Genomic DNA, 25,584 nt, shown 5'->3' with positions numbered 1-25,584 from the left:
AATGTTTCTTAAGGCCAAGGGCTCCACCTTCCAGCAGATGCGACCAGCAGCATATGCCACAACTAACTAGTCCTGAGGCATGGTAACCCAAAACTGCAAGGAGAGGTGCATGCTCACAGTCTGTCTAATCAACCTTCCCAGACCAGGCGCGGTGGCTTACGCCTATAATCCTAGCACTCTGGGAGGCTGAGGCTGGTGGATCGTTTGAGCTCAGGAGTTCGAAACCAGCCTGAGTAAAAGCGAGACCCTGTCTCTACTAAAAACAGAAAGAAATTACCTGGACAGCTAAAAATATATAGAAAAAAATTTAGCCAGGCATGGTGGCACATGCCTGTAGTCCCAGCTACTTGGGAGGCTGAGGCAGGAGGATTGCTTGAGCCCAGGAGTTTGAGGTTGCTGTGAGCTAGGCTGACGCCACGGCTCTCTAGCCCAGGCAACAGAGGGAGACTCTGTCACAAAAAAAAAAAAAAAAAAAAAAAAAAATCTTCCCATGACCAGTGTTCCCAATCACTGAGCATGTGCAGAAGAGGGAGAGGAAAAGTTCCAACCTCAGCTCCACGCCCATTTTAAAATTGGGCCGTAAATAACTAGAGGGATGTGAAACCTACTTCTCTTGTTCACCCGAGTTAGGATGGTAAGAAGGAAGTAAATAAAAAGCATGTTTTATGGGAGGGGAAAAGGTGTCATAAAAAAAAAAAAGAGTGTATTAATGGATCAACACCTAAGTGGACATATAGAAATAACATTTATCAGGTGGGTGGGGGGCAGGTGGGAGGGGGAGGAGGGGATGGGTATATACAAACACAATGAGTGAGAAGTGCAATGTTTGGGGGATGGTCATGCTTGAAGCTCTGACTCGAGGGGGGAGGGGGGGCATGGGCAATATATGTAACCTCAACATTTGTACCCCCATAAGATGCTGAAATTAAACTTTTTTAAAAAAAAGAGTGTATGTCCCCCATCACACACTTCTTACTACCCCCATCACAGCCTCTTTGGTGATGTGCACAAGATGCCCATGTTCTCAGGTTACTATGTCGTCCCTTCAAGTACTCTACATTCCCTGACTACATGTAAGAGGCCATCTGGACCTAAAAGAGTGTCCAGTCAGAGCTGGAAATAGATGCAAAGAGGGAGCCGAGCAAACCTGACTTAGGAATGGGGCTATAATCAGACTCAGCCTCTCTGTCCTCAACAAACTGCAGAGACTAATTTTGCTCTTTTTCTCAGCCATAACATTTGCCCTTCCCAATGCCTCCCTTGGCTTAGATCCTAAAAATGCCCAAGTCTTGCTGAGGTGCAATACCTTCCTGAGGAGGAAGGACGTGTCCTCGCTAGGTTCAGGATTGAAAGGGGCTAGGGACCCGGCCTTGACGGTGGAGCAGGTTCCACCGAGAATCTGGGAGTCCCTCCCAGGATAGAGCCAACCAGAGGCCGGTCACAGCATTGTGGGCACCTCAAAGTCACGCTCTCCAGGTAGCCTGAGGTGGTGGCCTTTGATCTGAGCCATCTCCAAACAGCTCCAGTCCTACAAAACTCCACCAAGGACCCTCAGAAAGTTAAAAGAGTGACTTGTTGAGATTACAAAGGAATTAAAACACAGACCATCTGTTGGTATGCCTTTGGTTATTTTTCCTGCAACAAACCACTGTGCTTAACCTCATGTTGAAATACTCTGTGGTTTCTGAGTTGCATTATTTTTAGTTTCCCTTCCTCTTGATCCATTTCAGATGTTTAAGTTGTTTTCAAGTGATTTATGCTTTTATAAATCTCCCAAATAGCTTAAATTTTATGTAATTGTGCGTTTTAATAGAAGAAAATTTATAGTGGCCAAATGCTGATTTTTTTATGACATAATCTTTGTTTTCATTGAAGAAATTAAGCACAACAAAACTTACAGAAGTTGTGAAATAGTTGACTTCAAAAACTTAATTACCTCTCTATTCATTCCAGAGATTAATTTGTAAATTGGTGGCCCTTATTAATTGATTAAATGTCCTTTGGAAATAATTTATATACTGTGTAATCACAGCCATACTTAAGGTAAAACCTTTGGCATTTCCACACTGGAGGGAAATACAGTGTCTCCAAGCTAATGCTGTAGGATATGAACAAATGCACAACATTTTCCAGATGGTACAGACACCTTTGTAGATGATTTCTTTCATGAAAGAAAGTAAATTGGTCAGGTTTCAAACTTTGAACTCATGTGAATTTTTACCCAGGTGAATGTGTGTCTTAAGAATGTCTTGGTCCTTTCTGTTGTTTTTGAATATGAAAGCTGAAGTTCAAAACTGAAACTTTCTCAATATTAAGGCCTGTAACCTCAGTTTCTCTCCGCCTCAAAAAAGGGAAAGGAATCCACATAATTGTCATTCAAATAATTGTCATTCCCTGATAAAACTATAAATAATAAGTACATGTTCTTGGTGTCCACCTTCAGGATTTACCATCAAAACCATCTAATGTTGATATATCAAGGTTGCAGATATTTAAAATTTATGGCATTAGTCAACAAAGCAGTTTGAAAGATCATTAGATGAGGGAATTTTACTTTGGATATAGTATTTTGCAATGCAGACAAAAACATTAAGCAGGTCATCAAAGGGAAAGAGTGTCACTTTGTATAAAGGCAGATCATTTTAATGTTTTTCCATTTGTAGGTGGACCATATCCATCGATGATAAACAAGTTCTTCACTGTTTCCCTATGGAACCCAGCGTCAGGCCCAAGGGAAAAGAGAGTGAGAGGCACTACCAACACTGGGTCTGCACAGAAGGGGGCACTAGATGAGACAGAAGCAATTGGTTGAGGAGCTAAATGAGTTTTTATTTCACTAAACTAAGTCTGGTACATTTTGGTGTCATACAGATGGAGCTTGAACATTTTTTTTCCTTATTTATGAACATACCAGTACTTCTTAAGGGTAGAAGTGTGGTTCTTCCCAATTTCATGACTGTATGTATATTTCATCACCCAATTACAGAAGAATCAGAGCCCCGTGTTCTCTACTTTCACCCTGCTCCCAACAGCATTTTATACAAGAGCTGAGGGGAGAGACTCAAGTGGAATGCAGACACACAGAGATGAGAAAGAGGACTCAATGCATCATATATTAATAAACCCCATCTTTTTAACTCCTTTGTCGGACATTGGTGACTCCCCTCTAATATGGGCATGCCAGCTCTTAGAGAATTTCAAAACACTCTTTTGGTGAGACATTTATGAGCAAATCTAGGCAGCCAGGTGTATCCTTGGTAAGCTAGGCAGTCGCATCTTGCAAAGAAAGGCTAGACAGTTTCCTTGAACACCTGACTGTACACCACATGATTGTCCGTGGCTAGGGCATTTTTCAGACACTGCCAGAAGTACGGGTGAGCCTGTGGGTTTCTTGGCCACTCAAGGACAGAACTCCCGCAGAGCCTCTTCCGGAGCTGGAGGAACTTGGACTTCTGAAAGGTCTTCTCAAGGAATATCAATATAATCACATCTACTTTTTCATCCAGGAGCCTCTGATGAGACAAGTAAAATGCTATCTTAAAATTCTCAGTCTTTGCATACTTGTCTGTCATTACAAACACTGTCTTTTTGCTAAGCTGTATGCTCTGGTTAAGGTTTTCCAGAACCGGCTGCCCTGGTAACCAGTCTCTTTCCTCAAGACATAAATTAAAATGTTTTTCTCTTGGATCTTCCAATTTGGCCACCAGCTCATCCAAAACCCACTCTGTCACATCTGGGTCTTTAGTGTCATACACGATAAAAGCATCATAGCAAGAGTCTGTTGGTGTCAGACGCTGATACCCCTTTATCTTGGCCTTACAGAAATGGTAACTATACCATACGTCCCAGAAATAGAGGTGACTTGCTGTCATAACCACCATGAGAAAGAGAGCTGCAGATATGGAAAGTGAGAAGAGAATCAGGTTAGTCAGATCTAATTCACAGGTATAGAGATCCAGGGAGACAACACTCTGGCCCTTGTGTGCTCCTGGCCCCACACAAGTCACTTCTGTGGCCAGGTAAGGAATAGTCACCTCCGTATGGTTAACCCACCAGACAAACCACACAGCATCACAGGTGCATAGAAACCGATTATGATGCAAAAGCAACATCTCCAGATTGTTGAGGACATTTTCCGGGAAGCTAGTCTTTTGGATAACCTGGATTTTATTTGAGCTAAGGTCCAGATATCTCAACTGGAAAGCATCTTGTAGAAAATGCTTTGTCAGATGCCTGATTTGATTATTCTTAAGAATCAGTTTCTTGAGCCTTCTAGAACAGTTGGATAATCTCTCAGGGACAGTTGTCAGTTGGTTGTGGCTGAGGTCCAAAGTTTGCAGATTCTTCAGAAAATGGAGTCTTCCCCAATTGAAGGATTTTAACCCATTTTGGGCCAAGGAGAGATTTTTTAGGTTTGGAGGCATACTATCAAAAACTCCAGGAGGTAAGAAAGTCAGAGAATTTTTAGAGATGTCTAATTCTTCTAATTTTAGCAGATTCTTGAAGAATTGTAAGTATCTGTTATCACCATCTCGCCACAAAATATCCAAGTGATTTCCTCTGAATTCCAGAGTTTGGAGAGATTCACTCTCCATGGTCCTGCTGGTGGAGGTAGAGATGTCATTGTCGTTCATCATCAATTTGTTCAGAACCTTTAGGTTCTTGGTAAAGTTTAGCATGTGAGTAATTCCTTCTGATTGAAAATAATGGCTGTTACTACTTATATCTAGAACTTCCAGTTGTTGAAGCTCCTCAAATGCTGTTGAGTAGAGTAAATCAAGCCGGTTGTTAGAGAAGTCCAAATATTTCAGCTGCGTTAAAGGCTTGAATTCACTGCCATTAAGAGTTTGGCCAATGGCATTTCCTGACAAGTTTAGGCATTTGATGAAGGAAAGATTTTGAAAATCAGAGGGCTTGACAAAAAATATATTATTTTTACTTAGGTCCAATGTCTGCCCATATGAGTAGCACTCATCATTAAAAGGCATGAAAGAAGGAGTCTCTTTGTTTTTGTACCTGCAACTCCTTGCATACTCATCATATCTGAAATAATGTATTGATTCAAAGACCTGGGATCCAAGACTTTCTACAGAAGTTCTGGTGTTAGAGCAGAAGCCAACTTCACTTGAATCTCCTGAAGGTGATATTTTATTCACTGAAAGATCTATGACTTTCAAACTCTGAAAGTGCTTAAATATGCTGAGGTCAGCAATTTTTATAAAGTTAGTGCCAAGATCAAGAACTTCAAGCTTTGAAAGATTATGTAATGGGGCGAGGTTAAGGCTGTTCAACTCTTTAAAGACATATCCTCTGATGTGCAAAATTTTCAGGTTTTTCAGTGAAGAAAATGTATCTGATAGATTCATAAATGCATGATAGACCTGAAGATCAAAATTGAAAGACAGATCCAATTGGACAAGGTTGGGAAGAAAATGTAAAAATTTGGCATCTCCAATTTCTTTGGCCAGGAAGTTTTGGGAAAGATCTAGTTCCTTAAGGTTTTTAATGTTCTTAAACCATCTTTGGGGCACACACCGAAGAGAGTTACTGTGTAGACGTAAAACTTTTAATTCTGTCAATGCATCAAAAGCTAATTTGTGAATCTGTAGGGGAGAATTGTTTTCACAAGGTGTACAAGGAAATGGGACATTATAACAACGAGGGCAATTTCCACTTAGGTCAAGAATTTGCAATTGGTTGAGGTTACTAAAATCATCTTTTTGGATTTCTGTAATGATGTTGTTGTAGAGATAGAGTTCTGTTAAAGTAGATGGCAAAACAGTGGGGACAGCTGTCACATTGTTATCTTTCAGGGAGAGCACTTTTAACTTTTTCAGGTTTAGGAAGGCATCTTTTTCGATTGAGAATGAAACATTACAAGGATTTCGATAATAACAGTTTTGGCCCAGGTAGAGTATTTCTATGTTGGCCAATTCTGTTAGATTGTCTTTCATGATGGAAAAGATGCTGTTGGCCTCAAGGCTCAGAAGCTGTAAGCTGGGTGGAAGACCCTGAGGTATCTCTAGAAGCTGGTTCCCATCCAGGTAAAGGGATTTTAAATAAGTGAGTCCACTAAAGCTGTTGGGTTTAATCTCCAGCCTCTTGGTACATATGTTATCTTTTGACCCCAGTCGAATAGGTACACAGTTGCATCTGAAATCAATCTCCACGAGATGCTCTAGTCTCTGGAAGGAGGCTGGGGAGATGTTTGGTATGTGGTTAATGGTGAGGGTGAGGTTCGTGGCATTGGTGGGAATACCTCCAGGAATTTCCGTCAAATGCTTATCTGTGCAGTCCACCATCACATGGTTCTTTGGAATATCCACAGTGACAGTACAGGGCAGAGTTTTAGGAAACCATCTAGCTCCAAGGAGTTTGGAAATTAGGATTATATTAAAAAAGATAAGAAAGTGTCTCTTCCATGTCCACATTGAAAACACCTGAAATTATAAGAAAGAACAAATCATTGTTCTAAAATATACCAAGAATCAGAATCGAAAATTCCCATTTTCTGCCTTTTTATCTACATTTTTAAAATAAATAATTCAGGTCTTATTCTTAACTGTCTAAGTAGCACCCTGCCATGACTGTATTTGCCAGTTACTGAGTTTTGCAATAATTTAACTGCATATTTAGCTTTTAGCTTCTTAGCTTTTTAGCAAAAAACTTCTAAGATGGTAGAAGCAGCATTTTCCTATTTGTTGTTACATAGAACACTACGATGGCAGAGCAATTGATTAGCTACCAAAGTCTGAAATTTGGAGGGCAAAGGAATATTGAAATGCAGACACACCTAGGAAGAATAACACATTAAAACTTTAGTGCAATTATTGTTAACTTGGTAAGCCTGCTGTGGTACACATTACAAGAGTATTTCATAATATTGGACCTTCATAATAGTCTAAGTAGGGAAATGAGGGTGATCTATTGTTCCCATTTTACAAGTGAAGATATAGCTCAGCAATATTAACTGATTTGCCCTAGGTCACCCAACTAATACATACCATTTGATTATCAAACATACACTGCTGCCATTCTGGCACTGCCCTTCTATAATCTGCCTCTCTTCTTGGATTGTTTTTGGAAATCATCTTGGAAATTATCTTGAAGGGGATTTTTATGATGAGCATTTTCCTTACACATTGGGTTTACATTACTACATTTGGAGAGGAGAGAGTAGTAGAGTCAGGGCACTGTCTGGGTGATGTGCAATCAGAACAACCATGTAATTGATCAAGCAGAATACTCATGAGAGTGAAGGGAGGTGCTGTTAATAATTATGCCAAGACTGTAGGCGTACTCCAAGAGTCTCTCAGGCAAACTGGGACATATAGGAACTTACTCATAATGGTGGATCTTGGGCAGCCAGGTTTAGCATGACAGACACTGGGACCCTGAGGAGAAAGGCCTTAACAGGGAATATGGGAAGCACTGAAAAACTTTGATAATCACCATATGACCTTCAAGTGGTTCTGCCTTAGAGAGTGGTTACACAATGGACATGCTCTCAAGTTTCAGGGTTGCTATTAATATTTTATTCCAGAATGCTGGTTTTAGTTTAACTAGTACTTATACATGGAATGGTCCGGTCTGTGTCTCTACCATAGGCTTCTAGCTCAACTAATGCTTTTGTCCTCCCAAGTGACTGAATCAACCAATCAACCAATTCAGTTGATCAACTTAATCAACCAATCAACAAGATTGGTTGATTAAGAAACCAAACGCCTATTGCCCTTAATTCTTCTAATAGGAGATAAATAAGCAAAATTTCCCTCAGCTTTCTTTTTCTCCAATGCAAGATGGCTCAGAAGCATCTCAAAAGGTTTTTTCAGCCATCTTTACATGCCTAAAGTTTGTTGGAGTTGGAGGTACAAAATTGTCCTTTTTTTCCTTCTCATCACTCTGTCTCTTCCTCCCCATCCTTGAATCCATTTCCTGAATCCACCTGACCTCCTCATTGCTCTTCACAGCATCCTCCTTGCTTTGCCATTTTAGCTGCCACAATATCAGCTGAGATTCCTGCATCCTTGGCCCACTCCCAAGTTTCGTCCTTGTCCCTGGCTCTCGCTCTCCCAATCCACTCTGTCCATCAAGCTTCTCAACCCTGAATCAATCATCATCTTACTTTGAAATCCTTAAAATGATTTCCTTTTTTTTTTAATCCTAGTTTTTACAGCATGAGCTCATGCTTTTTATCTCGGCATCCAATGTCTTTCAAAATTTGTCCCCCGTCTACTTGTCTAGGCTTACCTGGTCCATCTCCTTTACCAGCTTCTTTAATCACTAAACTCAAGTTCCCTGACTTGCAAGTTTCTCCATTTGAAGTCCTCTTGCCTACCATCTTCATCTCCAGATTTCTAGTTATTTTTTCAGGCTATGTTTTCCAAACTGGAACACTCAGTTACTTGGAAATATATGGCAATAGGCCAAGGAGTACGAGAAGCCCTTAGATAAATATGGTACATCTTCCTAGAGCATCACTTTTATTCAAAGATTTAGGGAAAATGCTCACTAGTCAGGGAGGAGGGGTTGGAGTCAAGATGGGGGGCAGGCTTCAGAAGAGGAAAGGAGAGGAGTAGAGTGAGCCATTTGTATGGTTCCTGATAATAGGATCCGAGACCTGGACCCCACCTCTGGCTATGCTTCTGTAAGACATGGTGGCTTCATGGATCCTTCTATGGAAGGTAATAGGTAATACTGCTGAGAGTGATGTTGTGGAAGAGAGAGGTGAGTTGTATTCCAGATGGGGCAAACACAGATAAAGGCGAATCGTGAACCAGTACCCTCTTCCCATCCCATTCCAGTGAACCTAGATGAGACCCTGGAAAGAAGTGGAGGATCCCTGAATTAACTGACTTAAACACATGAAGTGACTGGGACAGTAATCATCAAACCGAGTTTCTCAAAAGTCCTGATTTGTAGCATCTACACAGTGACATAAATTAGAATGCCAAATAAAACAGAAAGCTTTTCCCCCCCTTATTTCTCAGCTTTTTTCCTTGCACCTGTCAACTTTTCTCCTTGTCTATTGCCACCTCCCCACTCCATTAGGTCTTGCCAGGACCACTGCAATAGACTCCAAATCCATCTCCCTGCTTCCTCTTCTCCTCCACAATCCATTGTCAAACAGCATCAGAGCATTCTTTCTTTATAAATCTGAATCCAATCAGCTACAACTTCCTATCACACTTTGAATGAAATCCAAAGTCTTTACCATTGCATATATCATGTGTGTTGCAACTCCATTCCTATCTCTCTGACCTTAAACCATCTTTCCCCTCTTTCACCACACATCAGCCATCTGGCCCGTTTTCTGTTCTGCATTCGAGCCAGGCTTGTCACCACCTCAGTCTTGGCACTTGCCATTTCCTCTTCCTGAAATCATCTTTCTCCTCCTTTTCCCACGGCCAGGTCATTACCGTCCCTTAGTTGTCTGCTCAAGTGACACATCTTCAGACAGACCTTCCCTGACCAAGTTATCGAAATACCCTCCCATGTTAGAATAGTGACAATGATAGCAACAGTAGTTAACTCAGGTAGCACTGGCCATATGCCGGGCATCATTTAAGTGTTTTACATATATTAACTCATTCAATCCTCACAATAACCTCACGAGAAGGGTACTACAGGTCTTCAATCCCTTATCCAAAACCTTTGGGGCGGCCAGGTGCAGTGGCTCATGCCTGTAATCCTAGCACTCTGGGAGGCCAAGGTGGGTGGATTGTTTGAGCTCAGGAGTTCGAGACCAGCCTGAGCAAGAGCGAGACTCTGTCTCTACTAAAAATAGAAAGGAATTAATTGGCCAATTAGAAATATATAGAAAAAATTAGTCAGGCATGGTGGCACATGCCTGTAGTCCCAGCTACTCGAGAGGCTGAGGTAGAAGGATTGCTTGAGCCCAGGAGTTTGAAGTTGCTGTAAGCTAGGCTGACTCCACGGCACTCTAGCCCAGAGCAACAGAGTGGGACTCTGTCTCAAAAACCTTTGGGGCTAGATGTGTTTTGGAATTCAGAATTTTTCAGATTTTAGAAAGCAATATGATGCTTGTAGCCTATATTATGTGGTATCCATTGGGGCCTGGGGCAGCATCCCATAATCAAAATACAAAAATTTCAGTAATGATATGTAGGATTGTCCACTCTAAGTGGGATTTAAAAAAAAAATAAGTAACTCTTTCAATTTGGGTCATGATTGACCTCCAGATGTGTTGAGATCCTATCATGTTTGCAATCAACTGAGTTAAGGCAAAGCTTTCAGTCTTGGGTTTTGGAATTGTAGACCTTTATTATTATCTCCATTTTACAAATTAGTAAACTGAGGCACAGACAAGTGTATGCACTCTGCATTAGACTACCCTGTTTGATCTTCGTAGTCCTTAGCACAATCAGAAACTATTTTGCTGACATATGTATTTATTCACTTAATGTTTATTTTGCATGAGAATGTAAGCTCCCAGAGAGCAGCACATCGTGTACAACAATACCTGGCATATAATTAGAACTCCATTATGTTTGCTAGATACAGGAACGAAAGAATAAATGCATGCATGAATGAATAGTGAAGTAAAGCAAACTATTTTAAAGAAATTTCTCCTTGGAGTAGGTTCCTTTGGGCTATACCCCTTGACTCCTCCACAGGGGTGACATTTCTATCTCTTCTACCTGCCTAGGGATTCCTTGGGAGGGAAAAGGTTTAAGAAGCTCTGCTTGTATAATGACCAGTTCAAATCCACCTTCTCCAAGAAATCTTCTGGGATCAAATCAGACAGAAGTAATTGCTCCCTCCTCTCATCTCTTACTGCACTAGTTACACACGAGGTTGTGAAAAGAACTCTGGATTGAGGGTTGGAAGAATTGGGTCCTAGTCCTGGCGTGGTGGTTCACTACCCAAGTACCCCTCTGAGGCAGGCTCTGTGACTAGGAGAAGACTCCCTGCAAAAGAGAGGTGGACACATGGCTCATGCCTGTAATCCTAGCAATTTGGGAGGCTGGGGCAGAAGGATCACTTGAGTCCAGAAGTTCAAGACCAGCTTGGGCAACATAGCGAGACCTCATCTCTACAAAAAATTTTTTAAAAATAGCCAGGTGTGGTGGCCTGTGCCTGTGGTCCCAGCCACTTGGGAGGCTGATGCAGGAGGATTGCTTGAGCCCAGGAATGGGAGGCTGCAGTGAGCTATGATCACACCACTGCACTCCAGCCTGGGTGACAGAGTGAGATTCTTTCTCTTAAAAAAAAAAAAAAAAAAAGAGTTACAAACACAGAACAACAATATGGGACATATCAAGGACCTAGAAAACCCTCCTGGGCCAAGATAATGGATCTGGACCAGACAATTCTCCAATAATTCCTTAGCTAGGAATTGTACCAAGTATCTTGTATGAAAGAATTCATAGTAAATATTGAAATCCCAATGACTCATATTCATTCTTCCATTTGACAGATATGTATTGGATATGTACCAGGACCAGGAGATACATAGTCTCTACCCTTAAGGAGCTCAAAATCCCGTGGAGGGGAGAAAAAAATGTACATATCTCAAATACAATGTAGAAAAACCATTAGCTCATTCCAGACAAGATGCTGACACTTGTATATGTGTTGCTTCATTGTATGTGGTTCTTATTCCATAGAGTATTTTCTGATACTTCCAAATAATTCTTTTGATTATCCTCATAGAGTTCAGAGATTGCTATATTTCTCCCAACATCTTTCCCCCCTTTCTCTCATCTCTTAGTGCTAGAGCCTCTGTTTGTAGTTGGGCATATGCCACTCAGAAATAAGATTCTATTTGTTAGACTCCCTTGCACCTAAGCATGGCTATATGGCTAAGTTATAGCCAATGGGATGTGAGAGGAAGAGAGGCATACAATTTCTGGGACATGTCCTTAAATGGTGGGGCTGTTCCTCTTTCTCCCATCTACTTCCATCTGGTTTCTTATAATGTGGGTGCTGTAACTAACCATCTTGGATGATGCAATTGAGGAAAACATGCTAGAGATGGTGGAGCAACAAGGTCAATGATCTGAAGTATCCAGATCCTTCTTTTTATGACCTCGTAAAGCAGAGCAGAAATTTTAAAAAGGACAAAAATGTCATTTAAAAACAAATCCATGATTTTTCATTGTCTCATAAATGTGGTTTTTATATTTGAAAAAATTACAAGATATGAACAAAAAAAAAATAATGGCACTGAACTGCTGACTGCCAGGAGTTTACAAGAAATCAGAAAATTGTTATTCTAAGCCAGTGTTAATTGGATTTTCTATTGCACAGCTGCAAAACTGATTTAAACCAGTATAGAATTTGGAAATAGTCTGGGCACAGTGACTCACTCCTGTAATCCCAAGCACTTTGGGAGGCCAAGATGGGAGGATCGATTGAGGCCAGGGGTTCGAGACCAGCCTGGGCACCATAGGGAGACCCCAACTCTACAAAAAATTTTAAAAGTTAGCTGGATGTTGTAGCACATTCCTGTAGTCCCAGCAACTATGGGGGCTGAGGCAGGAGGATCACTTGAGCCTAGGAGTTGGAGGCTGCAGTGAGCTATGATCATACCACTGCACTCCAGCCTGGGCGACAGAGTGAGACCCTGTCTCGCAAAAAGAAAGAATTTGGAAATAAATTGCTGCCCATGAGAGAATCTAAAATATGTGATGCTGATGGCATCAGGCTGTGGGCAAGAAAGATATCAAAGGCTGGAAAGCTGGTGGGTCATGTCATATCACGCAAGATATTTGATAAAACCCTCACCTGTGCTATCTTGGAGGGCAGAACGCACACCAACTGTGACTTTACTCTTAGGGAAAATGGTTGGGCAATATTCATAATGATGAATATTTTCAATGAATATTGTGTGTTTATGGCATCGTACTATTTTTAGCAGTCTATGGGAGAAACGAAATAGGGCTGAAGGTAGCCAGTTCGCAGGCAGTGATGGAAGGAAATATAGCTTTGCTAAGAGAGGTTTTCTCTGCCTGCAGCCCTGAACTCTAAGTTGAATAAGATGTCCTATATTTGGGGACTTGCGGGGTTAAAAATGCCAACTATTGTACTTCATTCCAAACTAAAGCGGATATAATGGATAGAGCCAAAATAGCAGCCTTAGAGGAAATAAGTGTGTCCCTGCATGCATTTTTCAAGCACTTTCCATTAAGCATTTTCTAGCAGACAATGAAAGCCAGTCCAGGGCAAAAATCTGATGAAGAGGATTGTCTTCTCCTTGACTCATGCAGCCTCCGGGTAGCTGATTAGATTGAGAGAGGGGAACATTGACAGAACACAGAGTCTTTGGACTTAAAAATGTCTAGAGCTGCTCTAATGTGATAGCCACTAGTCACATGTATTTTTTTAATTTAAATTAATTAAAATTAAATACAACTTTAAAATTCAATTTCTCTGTCACACTAACTATATTTCAAGTGCTCAAAAAGCCACCTTAGGCTAGTGGCTACTACATTCGAGAGTACAGATATAGAACATTTTTATCATTACAGAAAGTTTTATTAGACAACGTTGGTCTAGACCAAAGGTTGGCAAACTTTTTTTGTACAGGGCCAGCTGGTAAATATTTTAGGCAAAATTGAGGAGATTATGTAGGTACTTAACCATTGAGAATGTAACTAATTGGCATGGCGTGGTGGCTCACGCCTATAATCCTAGCACTCTGGGAGGCCGAGGCGCGAGGATTGCTCAAGGTCAGGAGTTCAAAAGCAGCCTGAACAAGAGCAAGACCCTGTCTCTACTAAAAAAATAGAAAGAAGTTAGCTGGACAACTAAAAATATGTGGAAAAAATTAGCCAGGCACGGTGGCGCATGCCTGTAGTACCAGCTACTTGGGAGGCTGAAGCAGGAGGATTGCTTGAACCCAGGAGTTTGAGGTTTCTGTGAGCTAGGCTGATGCCACCGCACTCTATCCAGGACAACAGAGTGAGACTGTCTCAAAAAAAAAAAAAAACCAAGAATGTAACTAATTAGAATTGAAAAACTCATTCTAAGCTTACATGTCATGCAAAAACAGGTGGTGGGACAGATTTAGCTCACAGATCATAGTTTGCAGACCCCAGGTCTAGACAAAATCTTAGGCTTATACGTGGAATTAACTCTAAGCAAATCCGGTCCAAGTCTACTGAGTGTTATAAGAAATTGTATTACCTGTAAAGTCTGCAAATCCATTCACATGTCACTAATTTCAAAATTATTTAATCCTTATCCCAATTTCGAGAGATAAACTCATTTATAATGAGGAAAGTGAAGTGCAGAGGTGATATAACTTGCCCAAGATGAGACCCAGGCAACTGAGGAACAGAGTGTGCACTCTTTTTTTTTTTTTTTTTCCGAGACAGAGTCTCACTCTGTTGCCCGGGCTAGAGTGCCGTGGCGTCAGCCTAGCTCACAGCAACCTCAAACTCCTGGGCTCAAGCGATCCTCCTGCCTCAGCCTCCCCAGTAGCTGGGACTACAGGCATGTGCCACCATGCCCGGCTAATTTTTTATATATATGTTTTTTAGTTGGCCAATTAATTTCTTTCTATTTTTAGTAGAGATGGGATCTCGCTCTCGCTCAGGCTGGTCTTGAACCCCTGACCTTGAGCGATCCTCCTGCCTTGGCCTCCCAGAGTGCTAGGATTACAGGTGTGAGCCACCGCACCTGGCCTATTCTACCTCTTGAGATATCAAGTCAGCTATCTTCCCCCGTAGATGGTGAACATTTTAAGGTCCCAAAACCTTGTCTTTACATATACTCCATGATTATTGTGTGTGCCAGATAGTGAGTGCAAGATTAATATTTGCTGAGTAAATCAAGGCTTTGAACTTTCTTAAAATCCCATAGAAGTCTCATATTAAACTATTATAACTAGTAAAGTTTCCCCATGAACCCCCCCGAGTATCAGGTTTTGATAAGAGGATGACGAGACACCAGGAGAGCTAGGGATCTTTAAAGGAAGGGTGGGAGTGGGGAAAGTGCCACACAAGAAAGGGGGATGGTGTCATTGGAAGGGCACAGGAAGTGGAGCTGCAGGGCTCTTTCATAATCCTTTTTCTCAGCAGCTCTTTGCCTTTGAACCTGAAACCCCAGTGAAAGCAGAGCTCATTTGTCTCTCCTGGGAGTAGACACAGCCAGGATGGGGCCATCCTTGTCCTGTGCTCAATAGTTGAGCCCAAGCCCAACTGGCCCTTGGAATGTTCTATGCCAGGCGTCCTCAAACTACGGCCAGCAGGTCACATGCGGGCCGCCTAGCACATTTATCCGGCACTCCAGGTGTTTTTGCCACCGCTGCCTGTCCTGCTTAGCAGCTGATCCGTCCCGGGCCCACAGTGCACACTCTCCAATGGTCTGAGGGCCAGTGAACTGGCCCCCTGTTTAAAAAGTTTGAGCACCCCTGCCTATGCCAAGCAAGATGTCTTTTGGCTGTCCATGCAGTCTCCACAGGAAGCCTGGACTCAGAGACACCAACAAGTTTGCATTCTAAGATCCATTCGAGAAGGAAGATTAACTGCAATGAGAAAGTTGGGTTCTGATCAAGTGGGTGAGGGGAAAAAAACAAACTTGATGGACAAAGCCTTTCTAAATTTATTATTTCAAGAGAAAGTATACCTTTCAGGCTTCCAAACTTAAAAGATACTCTTGAGAAGATGGCTTAAAAATGTGAAATATTCCTTTGTTCTACCCACGAAGATTTCCTTAAGTGTAGAAATTTCCCCTTTCAAACCATTAGAAACTACCTGCTTCAGACATAAGCTTCAACTAACGTTATTTTGAAATTTAAAGGTTCAGCATTGAGCCAAGTCTATTTTTTCATCCAAGATGAATAATCCATGTTATTTTGTTTTGCTTGGTTTTTTGGCAATGACTGCCTAAAGACATGCATCTTTCAGTAATTTGATTTGTAAAATAGCATAGTATGCCATAGCATAGGCCCGGCTTTGGTAATGAATCATAGCTAATTACACATGCAAATAGACTGGGTAAATTTGGATACGCAATTAGCAAACTAATTATGGTAAAAATGGGAATGTGTGATTTTGTATGCACAGGTGTTTCCAGTCTCTCAATAAATCACCCCTTTAGTTAAAATGGAAAATGTAGAATTCAGGTTAAGCAGCCATCAGACAATCATTTTTGTCTGATTTTTTTAAAAATAATGGCTGTCTTTTATTACTTATCGTGTGCCAGGTGCTAAGGCAAACACATCATTTATATTACACCAGTAATCTCTCACACTGAAGTTGAAAGGGCATATTAATATTCCCATACGCATGAGGAAGCAAGATCAGAGATACAATTTCAAACCAAGATTCAAACTTAATTTTGGCCAGTGTCAAGTTGCCTCATAGTTATAGCAAATGCACTTGATATAACGTTGTCTGCATTTTGGTTATTTTCCTTTCCAATTAAAGGATTCTTGACACTCAAATGTTTCTATTTTGTACTATTTAGGGTTTTTTTGGGGGGAGGGGATTGGTTGGTTGTTTTCATGAGAAAAGGTTACAAGTATTTAAAAAGGGTATTTATGTTTTGAGTGGGACCAGCTTAAGGGAGAATAGAAAGAGACTTTTCAGATGATATATTTTTTATGAATTGCATCCGATGTCAAGCAATGCTTCATTAAGGCAGTTTGTGAGTTTATAAATGTAAAGGCACGCTGAGCTTTACCTTCACAATAAAGAATTATATGCTCACAGTCATTCAACAAACATTGAGAATTTACTCCGTGCAAGGTACTGTGCTAGACAAGTAGGAGAATGATGATGAGCCAGACACCATTCCTGCCCCATTAGGACCCAGATACCTCCACGGCTGCTTCATCAGAAGCTGTGCATGTCTCTTGAGCACAGAATTCTCTCTGCTGTCAGGAAAATCCATGGTGAGAAAAAATAAGAGATCGTGGGACAAGGGTAAGTCAGGCCTAAAGGTAGCTCTGCTTGCCCACCTTTCAAATAAAAGCTTGAATAAATAACTCTTCAAGGTGGCAAAATCTATTCACTCGGACGCATTATTTTGATGGAAGGACACAAGCCTATATTCAAAATTGAATTATTCTGATTTTAGATTCATATTAGATTCCCACCAGACTGTTTACATTTGCAGAGAAATGATTACTAATAGGAAAAAACATTTACCAAGTTGTTCCTAATTTCACGCTTTGCAAATAGCATTTTTATCTTCGAAACTTTGCAAGCCTGTAAGAGATAGCTGGTTGCACTCTGGAGGGGTGAGAAGGATGTGTATGTAAGCAGTAACTATTAGATGGCAAAAATGAGGAAGTGTGGGCAAGTGGTTTGTGTCTTGCAACAAGTTAGAGGAAGACCAGGATTAGTCTGACTTCTCCTCGTGTTTACTTATTCTGGCGGTTGGCATCTTGTGAACTGAAAATTGGATCAGGATTCAGCCTCTGTCTGATGCAGAGCTGCCGAATGAATTCTCCTAAACCTTGACGTTCTCATCTACAAACTGTGGGGTACAGCTAACTGACCTCAGTGGTCCTTTTCTCTTGTGCTTATCTTATGACTCTGATGGTTGGCCCAGAGCCCCCTGAAACTCATCTGCTGGGATCTGTCCTCAGCTGGGAGTCTTTCTAGAACCCCAGAACTTTGGGCTGCTGCTGTTTCAAAATGTTCTAAGCCAAGCTTCGAATCACTAGGACCCTATGGATTCCACAGAGAGAGAGGGAAAAAACAACTAGTACATCTTTTTGTAATACTAAGCATAGTATGTCTTCCTATAAAACTATTTTGTTAGTTTGATTCAGCTCTCTGAAATAGTAAGAATGAGAACTAGATAACAATCCATTAATTTGGGGTGATGGTTAAAAATTGAAAACTACCAATAATGGAATGCCAAATGTTCCTTAAAAAGAATATGGTAGAGGCCGGGCACGGTGGCTCACGCCTGTAATCCTAGTACTCTGGGAGGCCGAGATGGGAGGATCACTCAAGGTCAGGAGTTCGAAACCAGCCTGCGCAAGAGCAAGACTCCATCTCTACTATAAATAGAAAGAAATTAGCCAAACAACTAAAAATATATAGAAAAAAATTAGCCGGGCATGGTGGCACATGTCTGTAGTCCCAGCTACTTGGGAGGCTGAGGCAGGAGGATCGCTTGAGCCCACGAGTTTGAGGTTGCTGTGAGCGAGGCTGACGCCACGGCACTCTGGCGCTGGCAACAGAGTGAGACTCTGTCTCAAAAAAAAAAAAAAAAAGAATGTGGTAGAGCCAGAGGTGTTGACATGAAAAGCTGTGCATGATCTATTATTTTTGTTTGTTTGTTTTTGAGACAGAGTCTCACTCTGTTGCCCAGGCTAGAGTGAGTGTGGTGGTGTCAGCCTAGCTCACAGCAACCTCAAACTCCTGGGCTCAGGCAATGCTTCTGTCTCAGCCTCCTGAGTAGCTGGGACTATAGGCATGCGCCACCATACCCGGCTAATTTTTTCTATATGTATTAGTTGGCCAATTAATTTCTTTCTATTTATAGTAGAGACGGGGTCTCGCTCTTGCTCAGGCTGGTTTTGAACTCCTGACCTCGAGCAATCCGCCCGCCTCGGCCTCCCAGAATGCTAGGATTACAGGCGTGAGCCACCTCGCCCAGCCTGATCTACTAGTAATAAAAAATAAAGGGGATTTTTAAAGCAGCATTAAAATAACACATAGCATATGGTGCCTTTATGATGAATACATATCTGCATATATTTGCACTTGCAGAGAAAATTGTGGAAGAATACACAAGAAATCTTTACCAGCAATTTCTTCTGGGCAGTGGTACGAAGGAGCCTGTAATTGGGGAGAAGGGGACTTCTGCTTTCATGTTATATCTTTCTCTAATCTTTTGACTTTTTAACAAAAACAAGTATTGTTTTTCTTAAAACATTTTTGTAAAAAATCAAATCACAGAGGAAATAACACCTCATCATGACCATGTGAAAGGAACTTGTGAAAAAGGAAAAATTCAACAAGTATTTATTGATACCTGCCACCTGCCAGGTACTCTTCCCCCACGCTTGGGACATCAGTGAACAAAACAGAAAAGATTCCCGCTTTTCTGGAGTTTATGTTCTCCACGTAGTAAACACAAAAATATATAATTGTTATAGATGATATCAGATGTTAGGTGAGAAGTATTATGGGAAAAGAAAACATAGGGCAGGGCAAGGAAGATCTAGGGCGGCTTGGACAGGCAAAATTCTTCACAAAAGGAAACTCATCTTGAGATGAGACTATTTGAGGCTTGGGGAACATTTTTATAGTGAATTAAGAAAGAATTTGCTTCTCTCCTGACTCCACTCTTTTACCCAACCAACCAATCAGAAAGTCCGCACACTGGGCACCCCCTTGGTCTATGACACGCCAGGTTACAGAGGACAATGGCTTCGTGCACTCAGCCGCTCCTTCCATCAACTTTCAAGATCACAGAGCAGAAAAAAGCCATGTTGCCTGAGTTTAAAAGGAAATATTACACCTGTAATCCTAGTACTCTTGGGAGGCCAAGGCAAGAGGATTGCTTGAGCTTAGGAATTCGAGACCAGCCTGAGCAAGAGCGAGACCCCGTCTCTACTAAAACCATAGAAAGAAATTAGCTGGACATCTAAAAATATATAGAAAAAATCAGCCGGGCATGATGGTGCTTGCTTGTAGTCCCAGCTACTCGGGAGGCTGAGGCAGGAGGATCGCTGGAGCCCAGGAGTTTGAGGTTGCTGTGAGCTAGGCTGATGCCACGGCACTCTAGCCTGGGCAACAGAGTGAGACTCTGTCTCATAAATAAATAAATAAATAAATAGAAATGTTGGAATCCACATTTCTGGGGAACGGAGTCCCTTGAGCCAAGCTGTGGAAGCAAGGGGTGGGCTGGGTGTAGCAAGAGGGGGTGGTTCCCTGGCTGCAGAAATACTGAGGCATGGAAGAAGTAAGGAGGCAGGGGGAGGCAATTGCTGGAAACCCTTGAATTGGAATTCTCTGACCTGTTGCCATGTTGATATGACACTGAATTCTTTGGTAACTAGAACTGTGTTGCGCATATCTCCTTAGAGGCTGATCAAGCACTGTGAATAAGGGAAGTTGCTTAAGTGCTGTTTGTTTTATGGATCGAGCTTCTGCTAGGAATTTTCCAAATAGATGTATGACCAAATATCCCCTTTTTATGAATGTTGAAATATTTCTAATTATAGGCTAATCTCTGTAAAATGTAAAGAGTGTGAATATCAAAGTTACATTATATAACAAAAACAATTCAAGTACAAGGATGTAAACCACTTACTTGTTTTGAAAAAGGAGAGACTTATCATTTACTTCATATCATTTCAGCCAACAGACTTAGTTTTCAAATTAAAAGAATAAAATGATATCGTCTTACATAAGTTAGGAACTCGACAGCTATTCTGCACCACGACAGTCCCCAAAGACCATAAGATATTCAATCTTATTTGTCATACACCCTATCTCCTTGTTTTCTGTAAACCATGGATTGATATACTTTTTCTATAAAGGGCCAGTTAGTAAATATTTTAGGCTTTGCAGGCCTTATGGTCTTCTGTCACACTACTCAACTCTTTGAGTAGTTTGTCATGATAGTGCAAAAGCACATATAGACAATATGTAACTTTTATATGCCACAAAATAGTAATTTTGCTTTATTATTTTTTCAACCATTAAAAATAATAATAAAAAAAAACAATCCTAGCACTCTGGGAGGCCGAGGAGGGTGGATCGTTTGAGCTCAGGACTTTGAGACCAGCCTGAGCAAGAGCGAGACCCTGTCTCTGCTAAAAATAGAAACAAAATTAGCTAGACAACTAAAAATATATATAGAAAAAATTAGTCGGGCATGATGGCACATGCCTATAGTCCCAGCTACTTGGGAGGCTGAGGCAGTAGGATCGCTTGAGCCCAGGAGTTTGAGTTTGCTGTGAGCTAGGCTGACGCCACGGCACTCACTCTAGCCCGGGCAACAAAGTGAGACTCTGTCTCCAAAAAAAAAAATTAATTAATTAAAAAAAAATTAAAAAAACAACCAAGTTGTGGACTGTACAAAAACAGGTGGCAGGTTGGATATGGCCTATGGGCCATAGTTTGCCAACCACAGCCCTAAACTTTGGTAAGCTTCTGAGATATAAATTATTTATTCTTGGGGTGCAACGAGACTGGCTGGTTAATCTATAATGATGGTTTTTAATTTCAGCACAGCCTTCCAAATTTTTAAATAATCAGACTAGATTAATTTAATAAATGAATTCCTTAGTAACCCTTTATTTAGTCATGAAGAAACTTGTTATAGTTAAGAGCAGAATAATGTCTTGTGGTTTTTTTATATGAAGGGGTGAGGGGCTGTGAGGAGGGGTCTTTAGTTGCCTTGTTTGTTTTTGTTGAGACAGAGTCTCACTCCGCCGCCCTGGGTGGAGTGTAGTGGCGTCGTCATAACTCACTGCAACCTTCAACTCCTGGGCTCTGATCGAACCTTCTGCCTCAGCCTCTGGCCACAACACCTGGTTTTTTATTCTTTCTTTCTTTCTTTTTTTTTTGGTAGAGATGGGGTCTCACTCTAACTCAGGCTAGTCTGGAACTCCTGGCCTCAAGCAATCCTCTGGCCTTGGCCTCCCATAGTGCTAGGAATACAGGCGTGAGTCACGACGCCTGGCCAAGAGCAGAATGTCTTTACTTTTAAAATTGCTTAACTACTGTTAACACTTTGGCATGTTTCCTTCTAGTACTAATTTCACATCCTTGCATCTATTCCGCATAGTGAGAAGCATTTTAGTAATAGCCAGGGCTTTGTCAGTAGAAAGATTTGGTTTTAAACCCTTGTTCTGCAGGTCAACGGTTGTGTCTCACACCTGTAATCCCAGCACTTTGGGAGGACAAGGCAGGAGGATCGCTTGGGTCCAGGAGTTTGAGACCAGCCTGGGCAGAGTAGAGCGACCCCATCTCTACAAAAGTTACAAGAAAAATTAGCCAGACGTGGTGGCATGTGCCTGTAGTCCCAGCTACTTAGGAGGCTAAGGCAAGAGAATCGCTTGAGGCCAGGAGTTCGAGGCTGCAGTGATCTATGATCATACCACTGCACTCCAGCCTGAGCAACAGAGTAAGACCCTGTCTCTAAAAACAGCAACAACAAAAATCCTTGTTCTGCCACATAAGAGCTCTCTGACTTCCATAAATCATTTTACCTCCCCAGAGTCTGATTTCTTAACTGTAAAATGGTTATAATGCAGGGCTGTTTTGTAAAATTGAAATATGTAACACATTATGTATGTAAGCCATCATCACAGATCATCCAGCATTTAGTAAGCATCTAGCACCTGTCTAGCATGTGCATTAAAAAAACAGGAATATATGACCCTTACCAATATCTAGCTTGCTTTTTTCATTTAACACCATACCATGAGTACTTTCTTATGTTATTCAGTATTGTTTTTAAAAAAACATGATTTGATGGCAACATAATATTCCACAATTATTCCACAATTAATTCACCCCTCCCCAACATGGGACATGAGATACTTTCTTCTCTCTGTTGCACAGACTATGTTGGTAAATAGTTGGCCACATCCCTGATCATTTCTTTAAGAAGAGTTTCTAGAAGTAGAATTTCTAGATCAAAGGATCTGACATACGACTATTAATATAGTTGAGTATTTCCCTGTGCTTTTTGGCCTTTTGTATTTCTTCTCTCGAAAATTGTTTTCATGTCTTAGAAAAGATATACTGATTTCCCCTATGTACTTGAATAATAAGCTATCATAATCCACCCCACCTTTATTACACATCTGCTGGGTAACGCAGTGTGCTGGGCTTGGTCTAAGAAGAACAGAGAGGACTTGAGTGCAGCTTCCGGAGCCAGGCTGCCCCAGCCAAGTCCACTCAAACTCCTTGACCTCTTGAAGTCCCAGTTTTCTTATCTCTACCTCACTGGGCTATTTTGAGGCTGAAATAGAAGCAAGTGTATCAAGCCCTCAACATGATGCTTGACTCATAGTAAGTGGTCAAGAAATGTGAGCTCTATCATTCCCATCATGCCATCGCTCAATGGGCAAAGACAGATGTGGGCATGTGTTTGCATTAAAATAGACATCTGGGTTTCTAGGAAATGAAACTATAAGCAGTTGTTTCCTTTGTCACATAGTAGCCCCATGGTTAACGCTTCATTGGACCTTAGACACAAAATGAGGCTGGGAGCCAACATTCACATTTAGAAAGTGTCTGATTTAAGTGACAAAATAGTTTTAGAAAGAGGCCACTGATGTTTTTCTGATTATTTTTGGCATACCTAATAACTCACACTTATATCACTTGCAAAGGACTTGAAATATATTCTGCTAATTGAGCCACATACTGGCCCTGGAAGGCAGCTGGGGAGGTATTCTGATGCTCATTTTATAGTCAGAGAAATTGAGTTTTAAAGGGTTCAGATGACAGGCACAAGGTCCCCCAGCTAGTGAGTGGGAGAACCAGCCCTGACAAAGACTCTCTTGACTGTACTTGAGTCAGGCTCCTGTAAGCCCCTGGGCCTTGGCCTTTGAGCTTCACCTCTGTCTTTCCATTGCCTAGTTTGTGCAGGAATCCGGCTAAATCATTTTATTATCAAGGATCACCCCCCTCTTGGTATGTGATCACCCTCAATATCTGGTCAAATGCCGCATCCTCCACCTTCCCACAGGTGGTGTCTCATCACCCTGGCCCGCCTTCAGCTAGAATCTCATCAGGTGGGTTCAGCCAGAATCCCCCTCCCCACTGATGTTTCCTCTTAGTCATTTTCCGTTAGACCACTACCCTGCTCCTTGGCATAAATCCTCACTGGTCTTCGCTGTGCTGGGAGTCGAGCCCCATTCTGTACTGAGCTCCCTTTCCCCCTATTGCAATAGCCCTGATAGCAGTGCTTGAGCTACTGCCTGGCTCTGGTTTTCTTTGACAGCTCTCCAACCCGGGCGTTCCCCACAATCCAAGTGCTATCAGCCCCACCCTACACCCCCATCTGCAGACCACACCATATGCTGGAAAAAGCACAAGTAACTTCAGCGATTCAGTGATTTGTTACAGCTTGAAAGTCAGAAATGTAATGAAGAAGTGAGATCCCTTGTAAGATCTGTCCCCAATTCAAACATCTGCTCCTCCTCCCTACAGCACATATTTAACTCTTGTAGGAAGTTAGACCGAGCAAGCTTAGATTAATCCGAAATTACGAAATGCCCCCTTGATTAATCTCGATTATGAAATAATCACGAAGCAATTTCCCCCAGCAAACAACCTAAGTACAGATTCTTACAGTTGCTTTTGCCAGCTTGTTTCAGTTCTTTCCACAAAGATTACGGATAATGCTTTTTAGGGATCTCTTAGGTGTTCTTACCATTTTTGGTCTTCTTCCAAAATGGAATATAGAGGTCTGGTTGAAGACAGCAGAGCTTGAGAAGTGCCAAGATCAGCTCGAAATGGGCCCAATAGCATCAACTAAGATAAAGAGAAGGCATCATGCTTTACATTTCAAAGACAGCAAAATGCTGTAGCTTAAAGACACGCTGGGAGCATTGCTTTAAAATGTGCTTGAAACATCTATTTATAGTATTTACTTCCTCAAAGTTAAGTAGACTAGAGCTATACTCCAGAAAACAATTTCTAATGTTACTGAAATCTAACTTTATCTTCAAAGAATTGACATTTTAGACTACCACTTTTTTCCTTTATATTCTAAAAAAGTGGGTTTTTGTTTTTTTTTTGCATATGATTTGGGTTCCCACTCCTCTCCTCCCCACTCCCTTCTAACAGCACATACATCTACTTACTTAAATGATCCAAATTTGTTCCAATGTTTAAAATACCTTCTTGATGGCATGGAGTGAGCCTATATCTGCAGTCTTCTGAGATGAAGAGACAAGGCGACAGGAAGTGTAGAGTCACAGAGACTCCAGGGTGCCAGCCCTGGAGTTTCCAAGCACAAAGACAAGATGGGGGAAGGGGGAGGAGCATGACTATTTAAGCCACCCCACATAGGGAGTTTGCAGAAGCACCAGGTTCCTCTTATTTCTACCACCATCACTGGGGCATTGTCTCGTCCAAATCCAAACAAACTAATAGACCAATCTTCCTTCTTTTTTATAGCAGGGTTTCTCAACCTTGGCACTATTGACATTTTTGATCAGATAATTCTTTGCTACATTGTAGAATGTTTGGCAGCATCCCTGCCCTGTACCCACTGGCAGATGCCAGTAGCACTGCCTGCCCCCTTTTGGTTGTGACAATCACAGTTGTCCCCAGACATTGCAAAACATCCCCTGAGAGGCAAAAACGCCCCAGGTTGAGAACCACTGTTGTATAAATAGCCTAGAGACATGTCTAAATTTACCTGGTTCTGTCTTTAAGCAGTGGCAAGGCTACCAGTCAGTCCACTCACTTTAGCTAAAAAGGATCAGCTGCACTTGCAGCCTAGCGTCATATAAGGCCTCGCTTCTCAAAGCATGGGCCCAGAGAGACTTGTTTCCTTCTTAACTGATTGTCGGGCATTTTGTAGGTAGACTCAAAATATGGTAGTTATGTTTAAAGTTCCTTAATCCACTTAGTCCACCTGCAGAGAATTTGGAAAACAGAGTTTGGTGTGAAGAAATCT

The 25,584-nt window shown here is 41.5% G+C and overlaps 1 protein-coding gene across 1 annotated transcript; it reads right to left on the bottom strand.

Annotated features, from left to right (window-relative positions):
- Positions 1-2,808: 2,808 nt before the first annotated feature.
- Positions 2,809-24,910, bottom strand: TLR7 (toll like receptor 7). Its single transcript, XM_012784818.3, has 3 exons — positions 24,764-24,910; positions 24,331-24,431; positions 2,809-6,440 (listed from the first exon to the last, which is right to left on the bottom strand). Exons 2-3 carry the CDS (start codon positions 24,331-24,333, stop codon positions 3,291-3,293), a joined length of 3,153 nt encoding a protein of 1,050 aa, XP_012640272.1. The 5' UTR covers positions 24,334-24,431; positions 24,764-24,910; the 3' UTR covers positions 2,809-3,290.
- Positions 24,911-25,584: the final 674 nt, after the last annotated feature.

The sequence above is a fragment of the Microcebus murinus genome, chromosome X, assembly GCF_040939455.1.
Source record: "Microcebus murinus isolate Inina chromosome X, M.murinus_Inina_mat1.0, whole genome shotgun sequence".
Lineage (NCBI taxonomy): Eukaryota > Metazoa > Chordata > Mammalia > Primates > Cheirogaleidae > Microcebus > Microcebus murinus.
Note: the sequence above shows the minus strand (reverse complement) of the source record. Positions and strands in the feature narration are given on the sequence as shown.